The sequence below is a fragment of the Neodiprion pinetum genome, chromosome 3 (assembly GCF_021155775.2).
Source record: "Neodiprion pinetum isolate iyNeoPine1 chromosome 3, iyNeoPine1.2, whole genome shotgun sequence".
In the NCBI taxonomy this organism is placed as follows: Eukaryota; Metazoa; Arthropoda; class Insecta; order Hymenoptera; family Diprionidae; genus Neodiprion; species Neodiprion pinetum.
In genome coordinates, this window is record NC_060234.1 from 29,336,240 (window position 1) to 29,362,232 (window position 25,993).

At 34.1% G+C, this 25,993-nt stretch overlaps 3 protein-coding genes across 19 annotated transcripts; 1 reads left to right on the forward strand and 2 right to left on the reverse strand.

Moving 5' to 3' along the window:
- Positions 1-217: 217 nt before the first annotated feature.
- Gapvd1 (GTPase activating protein and VPS9 domains 1) lies at positions 218-15,078 on the reverse strand. Of its 6 annotated transcripts, none has more exons than XM_046615917.2 (16): positions 14,605-15,078; positions 12,447-12,589; positions 10,974-12,321; positions 10,666-10,853; positions 10,383-10,542; positions 10,064-10,237; positions 9,761-9,922; positions 9,379-9,649; positions 9,194-9,282; positions 8,693-9,111; positions 8,032-8,509; positions 7,124-7,353; positions 6,773-7,029; positions 6,455-6,666; positions 5,851-6,236; positions 218-5,762 (listed from the first exon to the last, which is right to left on the reverse strand). In XM_046615917.2, the coding sequence occupies exons 1-16, from the start codon at positions 14,675-14,677 to the stop codon at positions 5,631-5,633; spliced, it is 4,722 nt and encodes a 1,573-aa protein (XP_046471873.1). In that variant the 5' UTR covers positions 14,678-15,078; the 3' UTR covers positions 218-5,630. The 6 variants fall into 6 exon arrangements, with proteins under 6 accessions (XP_046471873.1, XP_068991009.1, XP_046471872.1 ...); XM_069134908.1 differs by having other exon boundaries at positions 9,379-9,637; positions 12,447-12,595; XM_046615916.2 differs by having other exon boundaries at positions 12,447-12,595.
- Positions 15,079-15,389: 311 nt separating this feature from the next.
- LOC124214007 (sec1 family domain-containing protein 2) lies at positions 15,390-20,091 on the reverse strand. 3 transcript variants are annotated; one of them, XM_046615934.2, is made up of 12 exons: positions 19,878-20,091; positions 19,382-19,730; positions 19,019-19,316; positions 18,605-18,856; positions 18,180-18,452; positions 17,471-17,658; positions 17,002-17,260; positions 16,795-16,923; positions 16,424-16,655; positions 16,204-16,306; positions 15,884-16,030; positions 15,390-15,791 (listed from the first exon to the last, which is right to left on the reverse strand). In XM_046615934.2, exons 3-12 carry the CDS (start codon positions 19,208-19,210, stop codon positions 15,575-15,577), a joined length of 1,992 nt encoding a protein of 663 aa, XP_046471890.1. In that variant the 5' UTR covers positions 19,211-19,316; positions 19,382-19,730; positions 19,878-20,091; the 3' UTR covers positions 15,390-15,574. The 3 variants fall into 3 exon arrangements, with proteins under 3 accessions (XP_046471890.1, XP_046471889.1, XP_046471891.1); XM_046615933.2 differs by having other exon boundaries at positions 19,874-20,091; XM_046615935.2 differs by lacking the exon at positions 19,878-20,091 and having other exon boundaries at positions 19,378-19,840.
- Positions 20,054-25,990, forward strand: Rilpl (Rab interacting lysosomal protein like). Of its 10 annotated transcripts, none has more exons than XM_069134909.1 (8): positions 20,056-20,515; positions 20,944-21,085; positions 21,212-21,339; positions 21,614-22,015; positions 22,273-22,352; positions 23,979-24,056; positions 24,217-24,315; positions 24,440-25,990. In XM_069134909.1, the coding sequence occupies exons 1-8, from the start codon at positions 20,216-20,218 to the stop codon at positions 24,561-24,563; spliced, it is 1,353 nt and encodes a 450-aa protein (XP_068991010.1). In that variant the 5' UTR covers positions 20,056-20,215; the 3' UTR covers positions 24,564-25,990. The 10 variants fall into 10 exon arrangements, with proteins under 10 accessions (XP_068991013.1, XP_046471904.1, XP_068991010.1 ...); XM_046615941.2 differs by having other exon boundaries at positions 20,057-20,515; positions 21,614-21,984; positions 22,326-22,352; XM_069134910.1 differs by having other exon boundaries at positions 20,057-20,515; positions 20,944-21,076.
- The last annotated feature ends 3 nt before the right edge of the window (positions 25,991-25,993 follow it).

Below are 25,993 nucleotides of genomic sequence, written 5' to 3' on the forward strand. Positions count from 1 at the left end.
TGTAACAGATAGGATGATTTGAACATAGGTACTATTTATTTTCGATGTGAGCAATTCAGTATTTTTACACGAGCTTAAGGCAGCAGATATTTTTATACTGATAGCATGAATTGCACCTCATACTTACATACAAGTATACATAAATGGTCAGAAATAAATTGCAACGTTATTTCAGAAATTTTGTAACGTACGAAACGGAGGAATAAATATGAAACAGTTATACGCAAATTATACATGATTATTAGTTCTCGATGTAACAGATAGATGAATTTCAATCCACTGCCTATGTACAGAGACACAAATAAATACTAAATAACAGTAGCGTTGTATGAACGAAAACTTTACGGAACATTCCTGCATCAAATACCTAGAAGTCTAGATATATATAATATTGCGTAATCTTATAACTCCTATATAATTACAGGTCTTATTATGCTTTCGTTAATATTTTTTTACACAAACTTTCAATAGGATTAAATATTTACTCTTATTACATTTTTGAAGCTCGGTAAAGTTATTATTTGTTCTTGATGATAAAACTTCCTATTATGCATTTTCGAAACAAAGCGAGCCAAGCGCGATTAAAATAATGAAGAAAAAACATCACAAAACCCCTGCGTGTGAAATGAATTTTCTAAGGATTTCTTATACCATCCTTCTGAGCTCAAGCGAATGATTTTAAAACTTTAGAAAACTTATATGATTTCATAAATATTTCATATAGTAATACAATATTCTGTTACAAACTAAGATTTCAAGTTCATCACATTCTTGAAGCCAATGTGTACTGGCCAAACTTATTTTAATGTGAAGAAGTATACTAACCATTGAGGAAAAATTAGAATGTTTATAGCAATGGCCACGTAGTTGTAGATAAGTTCGAAAGTCATAAATTTAAAATTAACGAATAGTATAGTTGCGAAAAACGTATAAGTCAACATCAGCAGAAGAGTATTATACTTAGCTTGAAAAATCACTATACCTATTATTAAAGATCCAATACAACACTCGTCTTAAATTCAATAAATTACAATCACCATATACTGAGATATCAACACCAAAGGTATACATAAGATACTTGACAATATGACATGGTATTACCTCAACCAAAAGCTAAAGTACAATGGTGTGCTTTTATTCCATTAAATTAAAAATTTTACCAATCGAAAAAAGAAGTTTGGATATTCCATACAAAGGTGAGAGACAACAATTTTGTTGATCTGAAGTATACAAAAATTTTCCATTATGTCAAGTGTGAAATAAAGTAATAACTTCTAAATATACATATAATAATGGTTCAGTCAAACAAGTTTTACCATTTTCGAACAATGTGCAAGATCTATTAATTCCATAAAACAAATACCAAATAATTTAATAACTCGAAATGCTGAAAATGACAAACACTTTACAGATTTTCTATAATAATAATAATTTTTTACACCTATGTAGGTACACTTCAGATCAGAAGAATAATAAATACATTTTTCACCATTTTCACATTATCTTACTACAGCACTATGATAAAAATTAGATGTTACAATATTTTATGTGTGGTTAATCTCACTTGGTTCATTCAGCTTGCGATAAGTCAGTAAAATAATTGTCTCTAATGTCTACGGCTGGACAATTTCTTTCGTAACACTTCGCAGTTACCGAAGAAGCGACCATTTCTTATATTTATAGAAAATTTCTTTTCTCAGAAAGTGTAGAGAAATATTGAACACACGTTAATCTTTGTAATGTCATGAAAACCGTGCCTCTCTCTCTATCGATAGCTGTGACTGTAACATTAGTTGAAAATTTTATTGTTTCTTAAATAAATGAATTATAAGGCGTAGCAGGCCAGTTTGGTGTCTATACCTCATTAGATGTCGATTTCATTTCATTAAGTCCATGTCCATATACGTAAGTCTTAAATCGAATAAATACAGTGAAAAATTATATGCTAGTAGCAATAACTTCTGCAGGGAACACCTTCATATAATACGGAGTTATAGCTACCCTGGTAAAAATTTTTGATAGGCATCCTTTTCTGAAAAACGACGAGTTTGAGAATTTCAAAGAAATCTCTTTCAAAAATTCCAATTTACAGGATTTGTATATGAAAATTGAATTCAAAATCAACTCGAGAAATCTTGGGACGAATTTTAAGTTTCTCTGAAATGCTGAAACTCCCTATCTTTGTTTTACAATCCCTGGCTTGCCACAAAGAATATTGAATTTCTTAAAGATAACATTTTTCTGCTGATATTTTATTCCAGCACTTTGAGAAGCACTGATTTTTGTTCATATCTTTAAAAAGCCCCAATTCACAAAATTTTGTCATATCGTCAGTGAAATTGTATGGACCATTGCAGATTACGATTTCCACCACAGCAATAAAAATCTTACTCTAATACCTTCCACTTGGTACATCTGCCAAGAGTTGTACTATAGCAAAAATATGATGCATACTCAAAAATATATACCTATCTTTATATTGCCAATTGTAGTGTTTTATGGTTATTTTTCATTGCACCTTTTAATAACTTTGAACATCGCAATTTATTACTATTTGAGTTTTCATCGATAAATTTTTCAGTATGACATCACAAATTTGAAAGTTGATTAAAACACACATTTTACTACTGGGCTCTTGCATGATCATGAGTTTTCCATTATCAAATAATTTTCTTGTGAAAAAACTAAAATACAATTCACAAATTACGCTTGTAATTACATTTAATAAGTAATTTAATAATGAGATATCGTTATGCAGACCAAAACTTGTAAAGCACAGAGGCACACATATTATGAATTGTTTCGTTTATCTGAATCCATCAGAATTGTTGCAAAATCTGCAAATGGGACGTTATCTTAGTGTTTTGTTTTAATTAGATTCTATCGATGACTTTTTAAATTTCACATATTAAAGAAAAAATTGAAAAAATGAGTATAATTAAACTATGACATGATTGGAGATAATTAGAAATAGCACGTACTTTAAGTGTACCCTTGTCTCAAAAGTAAATTGTTCACAGAACGTAAATCGAGTCATTGTGAAAAGACAGGTAATTTTAAATAATAGTGTGACAAATATCGGTTCCGGTTTCCTACATATACTTGTTGCAAATATTCAAGTTTATGAAATACGTGTCTTATGCACTAAATTGGAGAACTTGATGGAAAGATTACAGAGTTGAGTCAAATATTACATTAACTGAAAGAATGTTGATTTCAATAAAAAAATTATTGATGACTACGACAGAAATTAACCAGTTCACAAACGATTTCGAATATTTTAATAAAATTATATGTCAATAATATACTGAGACGGATGATATTTACTAACTTCAAATGAAAATTACACGTTTAAAATAGTTGCCGCAGTAAATATATTTCTTAAAAATTTAATTTTAAACTATAATATTCTTCAGCTTTAAATTCGAAGTTTACAGAGCAGCCTATAAATTGTATTTGATATTTATGTGTAGAGATATTCGAGTCAAAGGTACATTTAAATTACATATGTTATATAAAATGTATAACATAGAGAGGTAATATTCTTACATTCCTCCAAATAAAAGTGTCCTTCATCATACTACAGAGATAAGAATGGAGTACTGGAAATTGAATTTTAACCAGTCAGGTAAAAAGAATTTTTTACTACCGGACAAGCGGAATGAATGGAATCTTTATTCCTTACATTCTATCTCTTGTCATTAGAGATATTCGAATTATCATTCATCTATCCTATCAAAAGAAACTATGTATCAGATCACAATATTACCTACAATCCCCAATCTTTGAGTCACGAAATATGATAGTAGCGATACTCGCAATATCATTTACGGGGACTGTATGGAGTGTAAGTATCAGTTATATTTAGTACATTTTTACGACTATGTCCAGCCAAATATGCCCAAACACTCTATACCGAATGACAAATTTGGTATGAATTATGCTGGAGATCTCCGCGGTTAATGACAAAAGTGGATTAAACTATGTACTCTACACAGAATTAAAAACACTGAAGAGATGAAAAACAATTTATGTGTTGAATACTTCCAGATATCCATAAATTCATTTGACCAGCAATGATAATGTCACGGAATGTAATAATATGTAAGTTGATTCACCGGTTGTGACTATAGCTACTCTCTGTGTTAATTATTGAATTTGCATGTACACATATGTATTGCAACTAAATTTTTGCCAACGTTAAAAAATACCTCCAATTCGTTGCTTTGATAAAACTATAATAAAATTTTGAAAATATTAGTTGCTGTGTAAACCTTTACCTACATTCGAATAATTATCTTTTATTCTATTATGACAAAACTAGGGCATAGGTTTGAACATGGTTCCTATTTAATCGACCAATATTGAAATAGTCTTCTACATAACTTACGTACAGAGTACAAGTGTTGACTCAACTTATCAAAAAATCTTCAATAATAGTCCCACAAGGAATACTAATCAATGGCACTACATTGAAGTTATGAGAAATACTGATTGAATCCAGAACAACTATCATACGAACTGTGCCAGAAAATGTACAACAATTTTTTTATGCAATAAATACTAATAGGTTTTTAGCTGAAAATAAGATACCATAATTCTAATCAGGAAAACACAGCCGAAATGCGTCTAAAACTCATACTCCTCATACCTCATACTGTTCTATACCATCGTGTCAGGCGACATTTTGTGCAAATAATTAAGGTGCAGTACATTTTGTTATTTATTTACTTTTTTATTGTGCAATATAATGTTTGAAGAGAATATATTAACACTATATTATCCCTCTACTAAAAAAATATATATTGCAAAATATTTTGAGAGCTTGTTATCTTGCATGCACCGTACGTACTAAGAGTATTTTCGCACTTATATTTCAAGACAAAAACCATGCTGTATCTTATATTTTTGTATCGACGAACCTTGTTTTCCAACCTTACTTCCAAATTATCTTAAAATTCAGTAATTCTGTTATTTTATCACATCAGAATAGAAACTACAGACTTATGAAGATAAGAAGGAAATTTTAGTGATTTTAAATTCTACTTTTCAATTATTTGTTCAGACAGATCATAATAATAACTCTAAAAAACAAGCATACTTTAGCACTAGTTTAATTTTTGTAAAGATTGTTGAAGTTCAACAAGCCTCTGTTCCAAGAACTACCATTAGGACATATTCGTGATGATTGATTAGGGATACGATAGATATAACTTTTCCTACGTACATTTATCATTTTTCTACGAATAATTCGAAACTGATTGTAAGATTGAATTGAATTAAATGGAGGATTATAACCCAAAGAGAATTGGATACTAAGTGTAAATATTTAAGACAATGCGAAGTTTCGAACACAACTGTCGCAAGATATTTCAACTTAACCGTTTATAATTTTTTTCATAACGAATTATTGAATATCTGAGTTTTGTTAAATTTTTAACAAAGATAACAAGTCGTATACGTGTGGTCAACAATCATTGTAGCTGCATAGTGCATAAACGTGCAACGAATGGTATTCCATTGACATATTTATTTTAGGGACATCGAACATCGATTATTGTGTTCCTGTATCACTATCAGCTATTACTGTTTAGGCAAACTGAATACTATTACTCCTGGGATCTTACGAATTAATCCATGGTCTTGATAAATTCAATCGCAGAACAGAACTGGGTCCACCAATATTGCTCTTCACCCTCAAATCTGTTTGCATAAAAACTATCCACATACTGAATCGTTGACAGTAACGATGGTGGATTTGTCTAAAATGTATGAAAAATGTGTAAAAAATTTTAAAGTACAAGTATGACATTTCTCTGACTGAAAATTTCTTGAAATCAAAATATTTACCTTGATGACGACGAATACAAGTACAGGAATTAGATCATCTGCTGCTGGAATGCCTCTCTCGGATGCCATAGACAGTAAATTCATAATAGTTGTCGCACATCTAAACACACATTGCAATTTATCCCTCGGAGTTTTATATGCTGAGATAGCAGCTAACTCTGCTTGTGCCCATGGCCATGGACATTCGTAATGATAGATTCGTGGAATACGTAGATCTTTGTGATTTGGTGTTACAACTTTGGCTAATTTTTTTATGTGATCTTGAAGTAATTGGTCTCGATGTATATCACCTTCCCCATTGGGATACAGAGCATTATGGTAAACTCGAGCCATTACAGTTCGTTCCAATACCATTCTGGCTAGTTCTAGTTGACCTTCACTAGCAACTACAATGTAAAAAAAGATAACATATTTACCAATATTATGATTAGTGTCTTCGATTTCTGAAATCTAATGACTAATATTGAAATACCTAACTAATACTACTAGTAATTAATGGATATGATAATGAATTATAAAGGAGTATCGAAAAATCACCAGTGCTTAGCCTATATAATTATTACTCAAAGTGTTTAATTCATTTTTTAAAGAATTAATTTCTCACCTTGCCAGATAGGATCTCTGTCCATTTCCATATGAATAGATCCTAAGAAATTGTCCACCATATCTTGTTTCTCATCAGCCAAAGTGAGTTTTTTGAATTCATCGCAAAAACGTAATAGAGATGTTTCCCTCTTCTCTAAAAATACTCTGACGCATACAGATACCAAATGGCTACTTACTGCATCACGGTCGCACTTCACTCGCTCACCCAATCTGAAAAATGAGAGACAAAAATATTCAACTCTGGCACTGGCATCTCTGATATAAAATCACAATCAACTCTTTTATAGGTATCTAATTGTGGTAATAAAATACTCACCTGTCCAGATGGGCCAGTGTAGACAACAATCCCTGACGACATCTGATCAAATATGCAATATATGGAGACCGTTTTTGATAATCGTCCCTCAGAGACTTGAAGAGTTTTCTACAACCGTCATCATTAAAAAGCCTAACACAGCGCAAAGTTTCATGGAGATGTGCAATTAATGCTCTATCTTGCAAATTGATTGCTTCAGCAAGCTGTAGTTGGAGAAAAGCAACCAATTCATTTTCTTTCTGCATCCAAGCATTTCTCTGTGCAATAAAAAGTTATAAAATACATGATGAGGTCTTATATCTGAGTAAAAGAATAACTTCAAATCCATTATATAATAAATATACAACATACAGCAGATGCAGTACTCCAAGGAATATGTTGCAAATCTGCTGTGCTCAGTACCATGCGTAACTTGCGTTTAGCATCCGCAAATGCAAAAGATAGTTCTACATTGTTGAGATCTATTGCTAATCTTTCGTCTTCTGCTTCTTTCGTTCTTGAATGACTACTCTCTATAGATGCTGTATCACTAGTTGCACTTGGTTTTCGTCTGTACTTTGCTAAAATATCATCAGATGTATCTGGAATGTGAGACAAATTGCATTTGATATTCACACATCTGACAGACTGCAATGAAATTCATTCCAAAGCTCATTTTCATTATTGGACCGATAAATGTCATAAATTACACAGAATAGTACATGTGCACCAAGAGCGAAAACGGGCGTTTGCACGCTGCGTATAAAGTTGAGTATTCCAAGGCGAAACCGAGGGGTTCTTGACTCGAGCATAACCACGATTTAAAAGTTATACAAACTTGAAATTTCTTAAAAATACACATTTAAAATGACTCTGGTTATCAAATTTTTCAATTTTCATCAAATTTCTTCTTCGAAAGGAACACTATCAAGATAAAGCTTCCTTTTTCTCACACTTTTCACCAAAACCGCTGAGAATGCCTTCCCACATGATTCTGAACTTTTATTGAATTTTTAACTTATACTCTGTTCAACAAGAATATGGAAACGCAAATTGTTTTACTGCTGTTACTGAAAATTTGATTTTACATCAAATTAGAAATATTACAGTCAATGACAAATCATGAAATGTCTTCAATCCTCCGCGTTTCACCGATCGAGAATCTTTCGTTTTCAATCATCCCGAGCAGAGCGAAAACGAAGGTTTCCGCTCTACTGTTGAAGAAAAGTTAATAACCTCATTGCAACTCAACAAAGGATTAGAAAATGCCTGTAGCTCACCATTGTTGATACTGCTGCTCGAATTAGTTTCCTCTGACATTATCCTGCGTATTCTGATTCTACCGATGTCAACCCCATCACCAGCAGGTTCTCGATCATAGCATCTACTGAGGTCATCAGCACCCCTTAACGATTTTCCTCTACGATTTCTTAGGGATAATTTCAATTTCCCGAAAAAGCCCCTCTTATTTTTTTGCTCTTCATCCAGTAATTCTTTGTCCCCCCGTTCAGCAGTCATGTCAAAACTGATACTTTTTGGTATAGCACCTGTAGATAGGCTAGGTTTTGAAGTAGTTGAATTGATACCGTCGATTGTATCAGTCCCACCATTAACCATTGGCGCCGGTAAGGGCGAATCTGATGTTGCGGTAGTGTTCTTTGTTCTTGACTCAGAACCAGAACTGCTGCTTGACGTCAAACTCGCAGTACTCAGTCTGACTACAACGTCTCCACCAGTAGTCATTTCGATATCTAATTCCTAGTGCATAAGGACAAGCATTATTTCCAATATTTGGAACACATATTACTTAAATATAACCAGTTTCACAGTGAAAAGTGTGATATGGGAGAGTCATTCAAAAAACGGAAGAAAATGAATTGTTCGACTCGAAAAGCAATTACAGAAGACAGTCTGTGGAAAAATAATTCAACATTTACATACTTCAGCTTTGACATCTCCATTTGTGAGCTTCTCGTTTGGGAGGGCTGGTGCTGATATATGATTGGCCAATAATAATGCTGGTGCTACGGCAGCTGCACTTGTGTGATTACTACTTGAAGCTGAACATTCGCTATTAGTTTTTCCATTATCGATATGCAATTTATCCATTAAATGCACGAGTCTATCATCTCCACCTGACTTGTCATCTCCGTCATTGATATTGTTTGCATTATTATCTATATACTCTAGCGTCCGTCGACGATAATCAGATTTAGCTCCTCCTCGTCCAGTGACATTCCACAAGGAAGGTGTAAGAGAAGCGGTTGGAGATGGAGGTACGGGAAGACTGGGCTGAGCAATTGGCTCTCCACGAATTGGTCTAAACAGAGCACCTGGACTACCAACACCACCTACAATGTCTAAAACAACATTAATCCGCGAATTTCCACACTTTCAGAGAAAAAAATTGAACGAAATACTTAGACTATTTGCGTTTCTTACGTGGATTTAACGGTGGTGGGGTTTCTGCCTCGATCTCAGCATCACCGCGACTCTCCACTTCAATCTCTGATCTTGCTGTGTCGTCGGATCTAAAAGTGAAAAAGTTAAACAGTTTCAGATCGTCCATTAGTATTTTAAAACATAAAATTGTATCTTACATGTATCACAATTGAAAAAAACGTTACCTCGCAACACTTGCTGTATCATCTGTGTCAACTTCAGTCATTCTTTCTGAGTCACTAGCCAGAACATCGGTACTCCAAGCTTCAGATGCAGTTTCACTGACATCAAGCATAGTCTGGCTGGGTTCTACAGGTAGAACGGGTTGCACAGATTCAGGAGGTGGAGGAAATGGAAATCGTTCAACTTGTTCAACTGTTTCGCTGTCAGATGCGAGTACATCAGTGGACCATGTATCGGACACCAAAGAGATCGTTTCATCCCCTAAAAAGTATCCTTTGTATGGGATGGACATGAGATATAAGTGATGAGATGAGAAGTTGTTTGTTAGAAACTGTTGAATGACATGCAAGTATGAAAGTATGTTAGAGGTTGATTTGAAAATACCTTCGATGAGCTTCTTGATCTCAAACTTGCAAAACTTATCGTCAATTTCTGAACGGCTCTGTTTTGTTGGTATAGCTGGTGGAGGTAGATCTAGCTGCCTCACTTCCCCAACAGCTCGTCCGTCATCACCTTCTGTGATTTGTGACGAAGGTGTATCACGACCTGATTAAAGCATAATAATTTGACAAACAGGTTCCTATAAAAGTTTACATAATGTACAGATACTTATCATGAAGTCGCATGCTAGATTGAGTAGAATATTCTCATAGAATTTCACAGTTTTCTAGAGTTGATTAATATTACCAGAAATGTTTGGTGTACCACGTCCAGAGACATTAGCCGAAACCATGTCAGAAAGGTTGTCATTTTGATCTTCAGTTTCCAGTTCAAGTGATGAAGCAACACTATGGTTAGAGGCAGCCTCAGATACCGCTTCCAGATTATCTGATGTATTGCCAATTGATCCTTCAAACAACACTAACCATATCAATGTAGGGGTGTAATTGATCATGACAATGAATGATGATATTGGTACTTGAAAATTTTTTCACACCATAGATTAAATGATAGTGAGTGATAGCACTAAACTAAAATTCAGTAATTGATGTCCATTATTTCATACCTTCGTCATGAGATATCGAAAATCTAGTTCGTTTCTCCTGTGTTTCAATCCGTTCCACGTTACCATTATCATTGCGATTATGTCCATTCTGTAAATCTCCTGAGAGGTTTAATCTCACAGTCCCACCTTCAATGTTATCTTGCATTTCCATACAAAGAACCTGATAAATAAAAATAAAAAATGTATCAGTCAGTCAAATAAATATGATAAGTACAGATATTTGATCATGTCAAACCAATTTCCAAATAATCTTTGACTATGCAATGACACTTTTATTATGCACCTTTTGCTCACTGAGTAAACCAACAGTTTCTCCTAAATTCGAGACAAAAGGTATGACCAGAACATTTTGTGGAGTCTTGTCTAGCAGCTCATCTTCCGTGCCAGAGGCACTATTAGCATCTTCACCGCCATCTGTTGTTGTATTTAGTGCGGATGATGTAGTTGCACGCGTTGCACGTCCTTTCCCAACTAATAAGAAATCAACACAGTATTCAGATTTTAAAATGTGCCCTTACGTCCAAATATCAATTTTTTTAAGATATTAATTTTCCGTGTTATGTATAAGTTCATATGATACACTGAATATACCTTTTCCAAGAAGTCCGCCCCGTTTGCTGGGTGTTTCAGGTGAAATATGGTTTGCATTTTTTTGAGCACTTGGCGCGCCACACGGTAGCTGCGATATTAATTCGTTCAACTGTTTTTTATCAATACTACTTGCAAGAATAAAATCATTGTCCCCATGGTCTCCGGCTACGGTTTGTAAGAATGTAATTAAAGCGTTGAGTTCACTTTCTGTGAATAAAGCAGCAGATCTGGCAAGTCCTTGCAGTTTCGAGCCATCAACCATGGCTGGTTCATCTTCTAGCTCATCCGTCGCACCTTCCAGCATACCATCGAGCAACGATGATACAGAATCTTTTTCAAATTTCCGATATAAATCTATCACCTTACTGTCGACATTTTGATATTTGACGAGGGACATCATTTGTAATATCTGACCAACCTGCATCAGGTTGAATCGAGCAACGTAACTTATTGGTGCATCAGTGATTCCGTATGGTTCCGGATTTACAATTGCTGGACAAATAAAGTAAGTGAATACAAGGTCAGTGCACATTGCGTGTACTTCCTTAGGGTCAACGTTTCCACTTTTAGCTAGAAGCCCTGCCATTTGTCTTACCAGCCAGCAAACGCTGGTAGGAAAGCAATGCATGTTTTCTCTAATGCTTATTATAAATCTGTTGGTAATGCGTTCGAGAGAATTGATTGTCCAAAGTCTGTAGCGTTGCAATTTAGATTGATACTCAAGAGTTCCCTCTTTCCCAAATTTTTTCAGACGCTCAGCGGGTGGAAATCGGATTGGGGCTTTTTCTGGATCAATGTCCAAGAACATTTCGTCTTCCATTAATAACTGCATAATTGGACTGTGCAAAGCTGCCGTGAGGAATAATTTTGCTGAAAATAAGCTTTCGTGGAAAACTGAGTAGAATCGTGAAAATGCACAGGTGCCATGTCTGAGTAATCTTCTAGGATTGTCAGATGGAATTATCTGAAGGAACATCAACTGCCTGAGCAACTGCAGAACCAGTATTTTGTCTTCTGGCAATAAACAGCTACCAAATAACCCCGCAGATAGCGACTGAATGACGCTCTGCATAGACTCTTGGATTAATCTGTCCCCTTCTACTAGACATGATGCTAAAAGTTTTGGAGATTTTCTTAAGGCCTGTAAAAATTCGCCGTAAGCCGAACATGCTTGATGACGCAAATGCTTATAAGCATCAACGAACTGTGAGTTTTCAAGAGTATTAGCCCGCTGACAGCACGACGCAGGTGTACAGTTTGGCCTCGATACTATCAAACGATTTAAATTAACTCTCTGTTGAGCAGTGACCCAGGCCTGTTGAGCCAAGTCTGAGGAAACATATAAGACCTGGAAGTAGATAATTTCTCATAAATAAATATGAATTCGAACTTAAAAGGTTTTTAATAAAAGTAATAATTGAGACAAATGATTGTTCTAAAATTTAATTCTAGTGCAAACGTAAATATATTTACTTTCTGATTCAAGTTCTGCAAAGTTTGTTGCTCCGCACTGACGAATAAACGTTCTTGTCTAAGGTGCCCAGCTAATTCGATCATGTCCCACTGCAAAGTTCCAAGGGAGTCGACACTATTTACTGAAGACATAGTGGTGAAATCTGTAACTAAGCGAAAAGTACTTGCCATAGAAATGCATATATGATAATTAGTCATTTATTTAATTCCATGCTTGTGATCTCTCAAACAAATGTAAGGCAAACAGTTTACTCCTGTATGTTCATAGATGTGCTTTCATTAGCAATGTAGTGAAAGAAACCCAGCCAAACATGCAGCTTATGTAACTATCCAGATATTTTTCTGCATAAACCACATGACCATAGTTGATGGAATAATGGAATAGTAGAAAATTTTTTTTTATGCCAGAACACATTTTTAAACTGTAAAACAATTGTTTATTTTGAGACCAGAATGTGTAATTTTAATGTGACAAAGAAAATGAAGTAATTCTATGTGTTTCAATAATTCCAACAGACTGCCAGAATAGTTAAATAACTGAGATTGATACATTTGTATTCTTGACGCTGATACTATTATCAAGAGCCGCGTGTCTAAAAAATAACTATAACAAAAGACAACCTATATGATGTGATAAAACATGCAATGTATGTACAAGCTTTGCAATAATAAACGAAATGTGATTGCAAATAATCTATAGCGCTTGTAACAGTTGCAGGATTGAAAGAATGCAATCGTTAAATGTCTGAAGGTCAAACAACATTGTACTGAAAAATACAGAATGGGAAAAAATCTTCCGATGCTCAAGTTGTCCTGTTCACTCAAATCTGAAGGATTCGAATATCTGATATATTTCAAATCGGGCATAAAACAACCATAGATGATGACAGAGGAAATGTCAAATGTGACAGTTCAGTACTCTGACACGTATTTATTGTTTTTTTTTTGTTTTGGTGTTTTGTTAGTGAAAAAATTCTGATCGAATTCAGCACCATTTGTTGGAAAATGAGTGTTTTATGAAATTGTGAATTACGGGTGAATATTGAAAATAATTCCTCCAGCTTGAGTGGAAGGGAAGAAAATAAATTCGAGTGACAAATTCACCTACTCCACTAAATATCTAGATCGCACAGCACTAAATCAAAAATATTTCTAAGCAAGCTATGTAGCACACCTGTCTGCCACTGTCGTCAGTAAGTAACGCGTTATTATTGCCGTCCTCCTTTCAAAGCAACACCCCCAACTGATTCACAACCATTTTCTATTTTAGGTTAAAATTTTTTTTCTGAAAATGGCCGTTTTGCAAAACTACAATATATGCCGTGATCACGGTCTTATCATGATCTATATGTATACACGGTACTTTAAATCGAACCTATAGTTTAATATGGTAGTCGCGGGAAATTCGAATGAATGAGTAACTGCCAAGTATTTGCACTGTAGATGCAATAATATATGAATATTGTTTTTCATTTCAAGCACATTTCACCTTCACAACAATAAAAACAAAGATATATGTACTATTGGTATACGTGCGTAGTCAGCCCAAACTTAGTCATGTCATATTACGGTGAGCATGTATGTTATCCAGCAGACGAAAAAATTATGGCATCATTTTGTCATCATGTGAATTATGCTGTCAGCCGATTTTCAAGGTTTCTTAATTTTGAACGTTTATTAATTGTTAAATATACTACCGAAAGTTGCGTAGACTCGAATATCACACATGTAAACGAGAAAAAATATTAACAGCTGATAGAAATAAAAATTAGTCGTGTTCGAACATACATTTTCTATAAACCTTGAGAGGTTACGACACGGTTACGAGATTCGATAATTATGTTTAGAAACAAATTATACCATGAGTTAATTTTTTCGGGTGATTCAAATGTAACTATGCATTTTTTAGAAATATAATTCCATTTCACAATATACCAGTGAAGCTCGTTTTGAAAGACATCAATGAAACAATTCCTTTCAAATTAAGCAGAATTACTGAGATTTGAATCATCATATCAATGAAGTACTTGACATAATCTTACTATGACACTTGCTTCATCTTTTTTATCTTCTTACAACAGTGCTTGTTAATTTTTCCTTTTTTTTTTTTTGCCTCAACCTGACAATGTAATTTACCCGTAGGCTGAATAGTACTGACCATGGAACAGTCCATACATGTGGAGACAGGAGCTCAGCTCCTGGCTCGGCTCATGAAAAGACCCATTCTTCATGGACTGGAAAAAGATCTATTCTCTGATGGTCCAAGGCCAAACGAGGTGATTGAAGTATCTGGCAACTTGTCGAGCGGGAAGACACTTTTGATAACTCAATTAATTGCAAAGTGTCTCCTGCCGCGCAGGTACAAAGGCATTGAACTGAACGGACGAGAGGCAGGAGTTGTACTTGTGAATACAGATCATCATTTTCACATACCTACTCTGGTTGATCTAATGGCCTGCTTTATACGTAACAACAATGATGCGAGGAAATTAGGTACAACAGATGTCTTTGATGATAAAGGCATTAAGAGTATCATTGAAGATTCTCTTAGGTACTTCACCGTTATAAATTGTTATGAAAGTAGTCAATTCTTCTTGAGCTTACAATCACTCCAAGGTATACTGTCAAACGATGATAAAATAGCAATGATTGCTATTGATAGTATATCGTCTTACTATTGGCAAGACAGGAAGCACGGAGAATGTTGGTCAATGGACGGATATGTGAAGAGCTGCTTGAACATCATGCAAAAGCACACTTTTGGTCACAAAATCATTCTTCTTTATACCAGACCCAGTGACGTCAAATCAAAAAGTAAAGAGGCTGTAGTTCGTACCTCTTTACTAAATGAAGAAAAAATTCATTATAAAATACAACTTCATAAACAGCATGATGTCAATCAGTTTTCAGCTGTGGTTGAATCCGTAAGTGATAACAGAAATCTCAGTTACATTGTAAGTAACAACGGTATAGAATGGAGGACATGTTACAGTAAACGGTAGAAACGATTTAAAGTATTCCTGCTCCAAAAATAACTTTTCAACAAACTTATAAATCAAAAAAAAAAAACCATATCTATATATATACAATTAAAATAAAATAAAGAAAGCATTGTACAGTGTCAATCGTTATTTACTTCCCGAATGTTTCAAAAGTATATGATTTGTCACATCACATGGACTCAACAGTCTGGACCCAGCTATTATGACCTGAGAACTAGGTTTTTTGGATACAATCATATCCTGAACGATTTTTATTTCTTCTGCAACGACGCCTCCCAATACATATATTATTACATAATCGTTATCAAGAGGATGTTGTTTTGTTCGACCCTTTAAAAGTAAACTGAAATAGAAATTGAAAAAATTACCCATTATAATCCATCTGTCGTATAGAGTATACCTATGTATACATATTCAAAAATTTGCTATACTCACTTAAATCCAGCGGTAATACGAGAGAACGTTTTACATTGAAGGTCTGGAATTTCAGGCCTATCAGGATCAAGTAAATCCATTACCAGTTGTTGCAATATTCCAATGCATTGAGCCATCTCTTGTGGACTGGGCTTGAGCATTAATGACCTGCAAACATGGTTACATATTCAAGAACAAAACTTTTTCTTTAATTCACCTACTGTTCATTTTTGTTTTGCATTGTAACAAGCCCTTTCACTAATGAAAGAAAAATTAAAATTAAAGTTGGGTTCAGATTATGTTCACCAAAAAAATTACACAATGTTAATACAAATACTCACTTGTACTTCTGCAAAGATTTTCGCATCTCTGCTATTCTGTGAAGCTTTACCATAATATCATTAGCAATTTGTGTAGAAGTTCCTTCCGTTAGTATTCGCTTGCCTAGTTAATAGGATTTCAAATACATTTGATCTATTATTAACATTCGGCACTTTTTAAGCCAATGCTCGGATTACGACACAATGATTCTCAAACAATAACAACTTGTCAAATGCTCACCAAACAATTCTGATGACAGATTCATCATTGGACTATCTGAAGCTGGAGTGAGTTTATCATCGTGTTTACCATCTTCATATATTGCTTCAGCCAAGGCTTCTTCCAACTGTTTCTCTTGCTGTTCAAGAAAATGTATTTCTGTTCCAGCAAGAGCATATATGTACACTAATAATCCCAACAGATTTTCAATCGATAAACCTCTAGTGGCACGAGTCTTTATGATGTTACTTAACTGTTTGAACACAAAAACATTTTACTATTAAAATGACATTAAAAGTACAGTCAAAACAGTCACGCTCATAGGTATTCTTCTATAGTGGATACAATCAATGTTGTGGTACAATGAGATAATGAAATCATGCAATCCTTACTTGAGTTAGTATACTTGACGAGTCTCTGCTGACTGCTAGGTTCTGTAGTATTAGTTTTTCAAGACTTATTATCAACTCGATTTGAGATGTCTTATTTGATTTCAATGCTTGAATCACTGCTAATATTTGCTAAAACAAATAAGCGAAACTTCTTTTACATGCAAAATATTTGAATTGTATTTAATTAATTTCATAACTTGGTATTACCTGAAGCTTTTTACTTGAGTCTAATATGAGGCTCAAATCATCAACATTTCTCAACTTGTGTACAAGTTTTTCTAAGCTATGAGCTGTTATTCTAGTGGCAATTCTTGTTTTTGGACTTTCCTTAGCAAGCAATATATCTGACAGTAATTTGTGCAGAGTTATTAAAACATCTTTCTGTTTATTTTTCATTAATTGATTAATCATATTAGAATCATTGCTGGCTAAGCACCCTGGTGCAGAGTACCTTGGATTATTTTCACTGAGGATAAAGAGAAGAAGTATTTATTTCATAACTGACAATGAGTGTGATGGTGTTATAAAACCTTTAAGTGACTGTTTGAATCACTAGTTTAGAATGGTTTCAGGCCTCAGTTGGCACTTTACATAAGATTAAAAGGCAGCTCAACAAATAATGAATTTATGCAAGTTTAATCTAATGAATTTGTGATACTCAGCTTTTGATACTCACACACCATCTTCATCTGGGCCCAATGCTGTCATATTCACTGCAATGTCATTCTGATGACCAGGCAAACGTGGCAAAGTACTTAATATTTTGCCTAACAAGGACTCGGTATTGTGACTTGAAGCTACACAGAGATCCAAAGTCCTATCAACCAGAATAAAAGATACTCCAGTAGTTTTGCCTGTGAGGCGCTGGGAAAATAAATTGCATTAAAATTTCTTAATGATTTAGTATTATAGCATTCAAACTGAAAAACAAAACAGTTGAACGTTGATTATTCGAACTAATGGAGACAGGTACCCATTCGGATAACTGAACTGGAATATTGCATTGCGAAAAAAAAGTACTGATTTGCTCAAAGTAATATAATGTATTTATTTAAAACCGACCAACATGTCAGTAGTACATTTCCTCTATTGATTGGGACAAATTTGATACTTATTTTTATCTAATTTACAACGTAAGCTCGTTTATAGTAAAATGTAAAATTCAATACCAAATTTTGTTTTTGCACAGTTTTGCCAATTGGTAAAGACTACCAGCAGAAATCAAATGTATGTAAGGCTTAGTCGTACAGATAACCGAACATTTGGATAAACCAAATCATTATTCGGATATTGGACAATTCTGATAACTGACATTCGAATAATCAACGGTTGACTGTATAATTATTTCACAATAGATATTATTGAAGTCTACATTTGAAATTCACCTTTCGTCTGTCAACAGCAGCCGGTAACTTCTCCAGCTTCTCTGCAACATTCTCACTCAATTGACCACAGTAATAGATATCTTCTCGGAGATTGAAATTGGTAAACATGCTGTGCAAGGAGCTAACAAAGTGATCGATGTTTTCATTGAATTCATCACAATGATCTTCAGTACTAAATGGTGGCATTATTTTCCAAAATGGAGGAGTCACAAATAAATTTTCATTAATAGATGCTATGAAAATTGGGCGGAACATTATGTTGACAACAGGCTCCTGTGAATAAATTCAAAGTTTAGGATTTAGAGAGAAATTCAAAGAGTAAGAAATCCATCAAATATTTTCTGGTACAAAGATTGATAGTTTCATCAGGAAATTCATTTAGTTCTGCATTCCGTGTACATAATTGGATAAATGGATAAGTTTACCTGATCGAATTCCTCTTCTAATCTTGAGCTCATCCATCTGATTATATCATGTTTGAGACAATCGTAACTGTCAATATCAGCCGACTTAGAATCAGAACTATATTTCAAGACACTGCTGTGTGCAGCACATATGACAGTGCATTCTTGGAATCTGTTCAGATCGATAATTGTTTCTAATGTATGTCGATAGAAATCAGAATTTGCAGAGGTGTATACAAAAACTGCTTTTCTTGCCTTCTCGACTTCAGCGCCCTGAATATATGTAAAAAACAGAATGGCTTGTATAAAATAATAAGAAAATGCGAAATATTTAATTAACAACTTAAATAAAAACACAAGCTACCAAATCTGTGTGAAAAATGATTTCATCACTATTTTAAAAAAATATCAGAATTAAACTAGCAAAAATCTTACTTGGAAGTTGTCCATCAATAACTCACGAACAGCAATTACTCCAGCATATTGCAATTGCTTAATTGTATTGTCACCTGTGTACCAATGTAAGCATTCCACCGCTGCTTTATCGATATAAAAAACAGCATTGTTGACATGTTGGAAAACATCCTTCCAACAATTGTCCGTAAAATATTTAACTTTGTTATCCATTTGAAGAGACGAAAAATTTCGCGAGCCTAGGTATTACTATGGACAGTTTTAACAGTTGTATCTTCTTCTATATAATTCACAGCACCTTCCTTTCGCTGTTTGTCTCCTGAAAATAAACATACAAAATAACTAATGACACGTATCGCTGACGATATTTCTTTTCTTACCTACCATTCATGTCAGCATGACAAAACGTTAGCAGACGACAGCGTGATCTAGCCTGACACCTCGGGTTGTTTTGGCAATTGGGAATCCCTTGGAGGGTTGTTGAATAATTCAGGTTCCGAACCAGAGGGTCTCAACTGATTCCAGTTCCGAACAATCTTTGAATATCACTTTCTGGTTCTTAAACGTGACCGAATCCCCTAGGCGGACACGGAGTCACAGGGAAGTATCCGGTGCCCTGCGTGCCTCGGCATTCGATAAATTTGCGCGACGAGTCTTTCGGTTTCGATGAAATTTAATGCTCTACATTCTAGGTGAATCTCTAGCACAGCAGTTTGTTTGAAGCATCAGACATCTACCACAGAAATAAAATTTTACACTAATTGATGGAACAACCCATTCTATGTTCAACGATTTAACTTTGAATTGAGGCGATGCCCATGCCGTTAACTTTAAAATAACTCCCTACTCTTTAGGGTACATCATTATTGTGCATACCTACATGCATACCGACGTTTTCGCAGTTCGCACGACTACTGCGAGAATTTTATCAGATTTGTCATTACACGTTATTAAGTGACGGGAACGTACACATAGGTATGCGTGTCGCAGGTTTTTACTTGTGTAAGCATACACGAAGCACCGACATGACACACACACATACATGACATATATATATCGGACACACTCGGCTGTCAACCAGCCGCAGCCCATACGGAGTGACTGGCTCTGGACTGCGTATTAAAAAAGTGATACAGACCCTGTGTATGGATTTGTGTCGGCAGTTGAATATTTTCTGTTGCATATATAAATAAAGAGGCTAATTAACAAGTGTAATTAATGCCTTTTCATTTAATAATGCATTCAGAAATGGAAGAATACGAGGCGGACGTGTCCGTGGTGGACGTGTACGATATCGCTTCGGAAATTGGAAAGGAGTGTGAAAAATTGATAGATGTTTTCGGGGCGGATTCTGTAACTAGTCTTATGCCAAAAGTCATCAACGCGTTAGAGCTCTTGGAACGATTAGCGACTAAAAATGAACGTGAAAATACTACTGTTCAAGAGCTCAGATCCAAGATTTCGCAGTTGGAGAATGATAAAATTGAAAAGGCAGAGGATAGGCAAAGATTTGAAAAGGTTAGTGTTTTGAATTGAAGTGAAAAAAAATTATTGTTGACAATTATTATCTTGAAATATTCAGTAGTATACCTTGGATCATTATCATCCTTCTTTCATAAACTAATATATATATATGTATATATGTATATACATGTAGAATCAGAACTATAATTAAATGACGCCTCAATGAAGTGTCCTTCATCAACCATTTAAATATTAAACAATTGGACATGTTATCCATGTAAACGTACAGTTTACAAAGAACTATTTGGATTCCAAACATAAATTTACAACATTCTTGGGTAGCAATCGAACTATTCAAACAATTAGTCACTTGAAGATATGCGTGTCGAGTTATCATTAAACAGTTATCAATTTTTAAATTGTAACAATTCAATGCATTATTTTATTAAAAGTGGTACAGTATGTATTGCAATTATTAACAGGAATTGGAACAAATCGAGGATCATTGGCGACAAGAATCGCGAGACTTGGTGGGTATGGTAACTAGACTACAAGACGAGAATCGCCGGCTAGCTACAGCCTTGCAAGAATCGCGTAGCGACAGTGAGGACAGCGGTAAACAAAGTACTAACCCCCTCCCTGTTTGTCTAATTGTGGAAGTACCACTGCATGTCACCAATTAGCAATGTAACATGAAAGCTTGTATGAAAAATATCCACTTTATGTACCTAGTTTCATATTTGGTTTCAGCATTCACTGCTAGTCAAGAGGTAGATGTTGCGGTACTGCAACGTTTAAGAACCATGATCGATCAACAAAGGGACCAAATTCGAGCTAGGGATAGAGAACTGTCTCAAAAAACTTTGGAAATTGAAAATGTAAGTTCACTAGCTATAAAATTTGACCATACTACTTGAAAAATAATTTACAGAGGAAAACTAAGACTTGATGAATGGATCGAAGTGGTCTGGAAGAGAAAGAATTGCTATGCCAAAAAGATTAATAAAGTCAGAGTATCAGAAGTTTTAGTTTTTTTGCCAATTTCAATTGGAAACTACAATAAATAAGTCAAAATATTATCATGATGCAATACCTATACTTAACATAATTGATTGATATTTTCAAACTCAATATATTTCTTGTAAAATCCAGTTAAGTGGTCAAGTTGAAAAACTAGGCGTTGTGGGCCGAGAATTAAGACGTAAACAGCGTCAGGCACAAATGCAAGCTAGAGGACTTGTTGAAGAACGAGCAGATTTTCTTGCCCAACTTCAAGACCAGAATCGAGAACTAATTAATCTTCGAGCACGTCTTGGTCTAGCTAGAAAGGAAAATGAGGACCTAACAAAGTGCCAGCCAGCTCCTGATTTTGCTAACAAAGCAGTATACGATTTGGATGACCCAGACCGGCCTAGATTTACCACTGCTGAACTCAAAGAAATCTTACATGAAAGGAATGAACTAAAAGCTAGAGTTTCCGACCTGGAGGATGAGCTTGAACTCTACCGCCCTAAGCCTGAGACGTACGTCGAGATGTTAACGCTATCTAGCACAGCACGTATATTTTGTATAAAAAGTTTACGTCAGCAAAAATTAACAGTCTAACTTTCGGTTTTTTTTTTATTAATACGTACATCGACCTCTACTTTTCATTTTATTTACTTTTTTAAAAATATATATTAATTGGTAATTCAAAATCTAGGTACTTCGCATTGAAAATTTTACAGATAGTACCTAGCTTATAGTACTGATGTACAGGACATACTCGACACAACTGTTTAGTATCTTAATGTAGACAGTATTTTTTACAGCTAACCATAGCCAAATTATTATGGTCATATTATATTATTTTCAACTACTCCAGGACCTTGAGTTGTGCAAGCCCGTATAGGTAATTTTAATTTAAATGAAGTTTATTTTTTATTTTTATTTTGTTATTTTATGTGTTTCATCTCCTGTATTATTTCATTTATTATGAACAGTGTTCGTTATTTTTCATTTGAGTCAGTCACTTTATCTCATGGAATTTTATTTTTGCTGAACATAACAATGCCATAAGCAATGATGTGAAACGTATCAGTTTATCCAGTTACTATTACATGCTGTGATATTGATGTTTGGTTGCTGATAATACAGATTACAAGAATAATGTACCGTAATGAAAATGGAATTCGGTATGACATTATGAGATATTAATTTCAGACTGGTCAAATAATAAACGATCATTATCATTTTGCTGTTAGCTTTCCTCATGCAATACTTCTAACTACACATAGTATATGTTCTTGATTATATTATTTTCTAATTTTCTGAGAGCAATTTACTCATTTGGACTTAAAGGTTTCCTTTACCATTGATATTCTGCAACTCCTTAGTAAAATGTTTGCACAAACCTTCTGATATCCAGTCACTTTTGTTATTAGTTAGGCCAATAGTTTACCAATAAAAAGTGAATACTAAAATCCGTACCATAGATGGTATGATTTTCTTTCCAGTATTAAAACTATGTATACATTAGACCTGTCCTTAAGGAGGGCAAAATCGAATTTTAATGGTCTTACCCCCCAAATTGGTTCGAAATAATTCAAAAAAAATGTCCGAATTTTTAAAAATTTTTCCCTCCATATTTACCCACGCCTAGGACGCCTTACTTTTCCCATAAGAAAAGCATTGGTTTTTTGGGATTTTTAATAGTTTTTTGACGTAATTATCAGCCGTAATTATCAGCTAAAAAATTGCAAATTCTCAGAAAATGTTGACAGTTGTGTTACCTTTTTGTCCAATTCTTTGGAATTCGATACAAGCATTTTTGGGCTAGATCGATCACATCTTTATTCTCTAAAAACGCGGAAAAGAGTCGATCGATCTAGCCCAAAAATGCTTGTATTGAATTCCAAAAAATTGGATAACAAGGTAACATAACTGTCAACATTTTCTGAGAATTTGCGATTTTTTAACTAATAATTACGGCAGCGGTAAAAAAACGATTAAAAATACCAAAAAACCAATGCTTTTCTTATGGGAAAAAGTAAGGCTTCCTAGGTGTGGGTAAATATGGAGGGAAAATTTTTTAAAAATTCGAAGATTTTTTTTTGAATTATTTCGAACCAATTTGGGGGGTAAGACCATTAAAATTCGATTTTGCCCTTCTTAAGGACAGGTCTAGTATACATATATTAAACCATAGTCAATTCAACTTAATTCAGCTTGCGGCTTTTATCAAATTTAACAGTATGTTCTTGGGCATTAGAACTGGAATGAGTTATCAGTTTTTTGGATACAGCTTATAATTAATTTTGTGAGATGTTCTGCAAAAATCAGATTCGCATTAATCCTCATATAATTTGAACAACATGAAAAAATGTCAATTCCTACTATTTGAAGTTAAAACAAACAGTAATGAGTTGTTTCAAATGCAGCAAGTCGTTGTTTATCATTTGAATTTGCACGCTTTTCAACCGCATGGCTGTTTGATTTGACCTACACTTACTACATGTGCACACCAATCTTGAGGCAGTGGGCAACCCGCGATTCCATTTAGTAAAGGACAGAATTACATCGCTACTTCTCCTGCCACAGTGACTAATGTTACTCCGTAAGATTGCTCCTCAGCTATGCTAATCTAATATTAAACTATAACTCAGGCTATATTTTTTTTACCGAAATGCTTCCTTTACATTGAATTTTATATTCTCATAAACCAATTTGATTGATACGTGAGATTGTTTTATCAAAGTAGTGTTTGTTTATATTAGCCCCGAAGATGACAAAGATGCACCAGTACAAGGACCATTACCCTTCGAGCCAGATGATGCACCTTGGAAAAAGTCATCAGAATCTGGGATTCGCAAATTGTAAGCATGTTACATAGGAAGAAGTTTATCAATATAAAATAAATTTCAAAAACGGGCATTTACCCAATTTTTTCAATGCATGCGTTAATCTTTTATAAGTGTACTAACTACCATTTCTTTCTAGCTTCCGCAAAATATTTTCTGAAAGCAGTGGCAGTTTTTTAGGCAGTAGCAGCCCAAGGAGAAGTCTTTCTAGTCTCTCCAAAATGGCATTGTCTGGCAATGGTGCAAGTGATACATCGATTTAAACAGTCAATCATTAATGGTACTGAGTATGCAAAATGGTATTTGAACTTCGTGATGTACAACTCATTATTAGACGAACTTCTTATGATATTAAATAACGAGATTCATACTATCAAATGTCGAAAATCTGTTGAAAATCTTTTAATTTAAATAGTCGTAATTGATTGAAATCGCATTTATTTTGCTGTTTGTATATACTATAACTGTTATTTCAAGTTTCATTTTTTTTATCGTTCGAAATGAGAAGTCTAATCACTTTCGAAAATTGAATGATGTATATTTATCTCAACTGAATAGAAAATACGAGTTAAAATATATTATTATACTAGAAGTGCTGTTATGAAGTATGTATATTAACCATCAGCATTAAACACATATCTGTGCTTTAAAATTCAATTCAACATTCCGGAAAAAGTCTAGTGAATTAGGACATTAATATAAAAGTAATTATTCATCTTTAATGATATCAAACAAAGCTTCCTTTTACGAGTTTACAGAAATTGCAATGTCGAAAAAAATATTTTACTACATCAACACTAAGTAGACTTATTTTTATTATTGATTTTGACAGCACCCTCATTTAGATATGTGTGTGTGACACACATACACATATAAAAACATATCAAATCTCTTAATTCATATTTACCAAAACTCCTATGTACATATGCCCTACCAAAAAATACATTGTACTTGTGAATTGATAGTATCGAACGTTAAACAGAAGTCCATTGCAATGTATTCATAGAAATGTTAAGTACATATTAAGAACACAGGATCCACGTAAAAAATAGGTAGTATAATTTCGAATTTATCGTACAGGGGTAGAAGATCAATAAAGCATCCTACATTTTCTGGTTTTATAAACTTTATAGCAATCGTATCCAAATTATAACACATGAAAAAAGATTACATGCTCAAGCTTAGAATAACTCAGTCACTGATGAAATTTAATGAAGTAAATTTGTTTTTGAAAGGTGTCATACCTAGTATCATATAGTCTATGACAAACTGCAGTTAGTGATACAACAGTGATTAATCATTATTGTCATCAGCCCGAAAATGATGCTGAATGTATAACTCGGGAATCTTAAATTTAAAACATATTGGTAATAATGAAGACCAATTGTTTTTACATGCTTGCATGAGATTGTTCCACTAATCTGGTTGCACTTAAATTGTCTAGCTTATCACTTTACATTGACTCACGGTCTTTCTAATATTGGCGACTACTGATATATATATATATACACATACATATATCTATCTACTTGATTTTACTTGATTAATCGAAAGAAAACCATTGAGGAAAACGCTCTCGGAATCCGCAACTTGCTCGATTCTATCAGAATTCGACCGTTGATGAAATCTTACCGTTTTGACAACTTTTTCCCGTAATTCAGTTAATCGATAAAAACTTAATTACAAAATATTG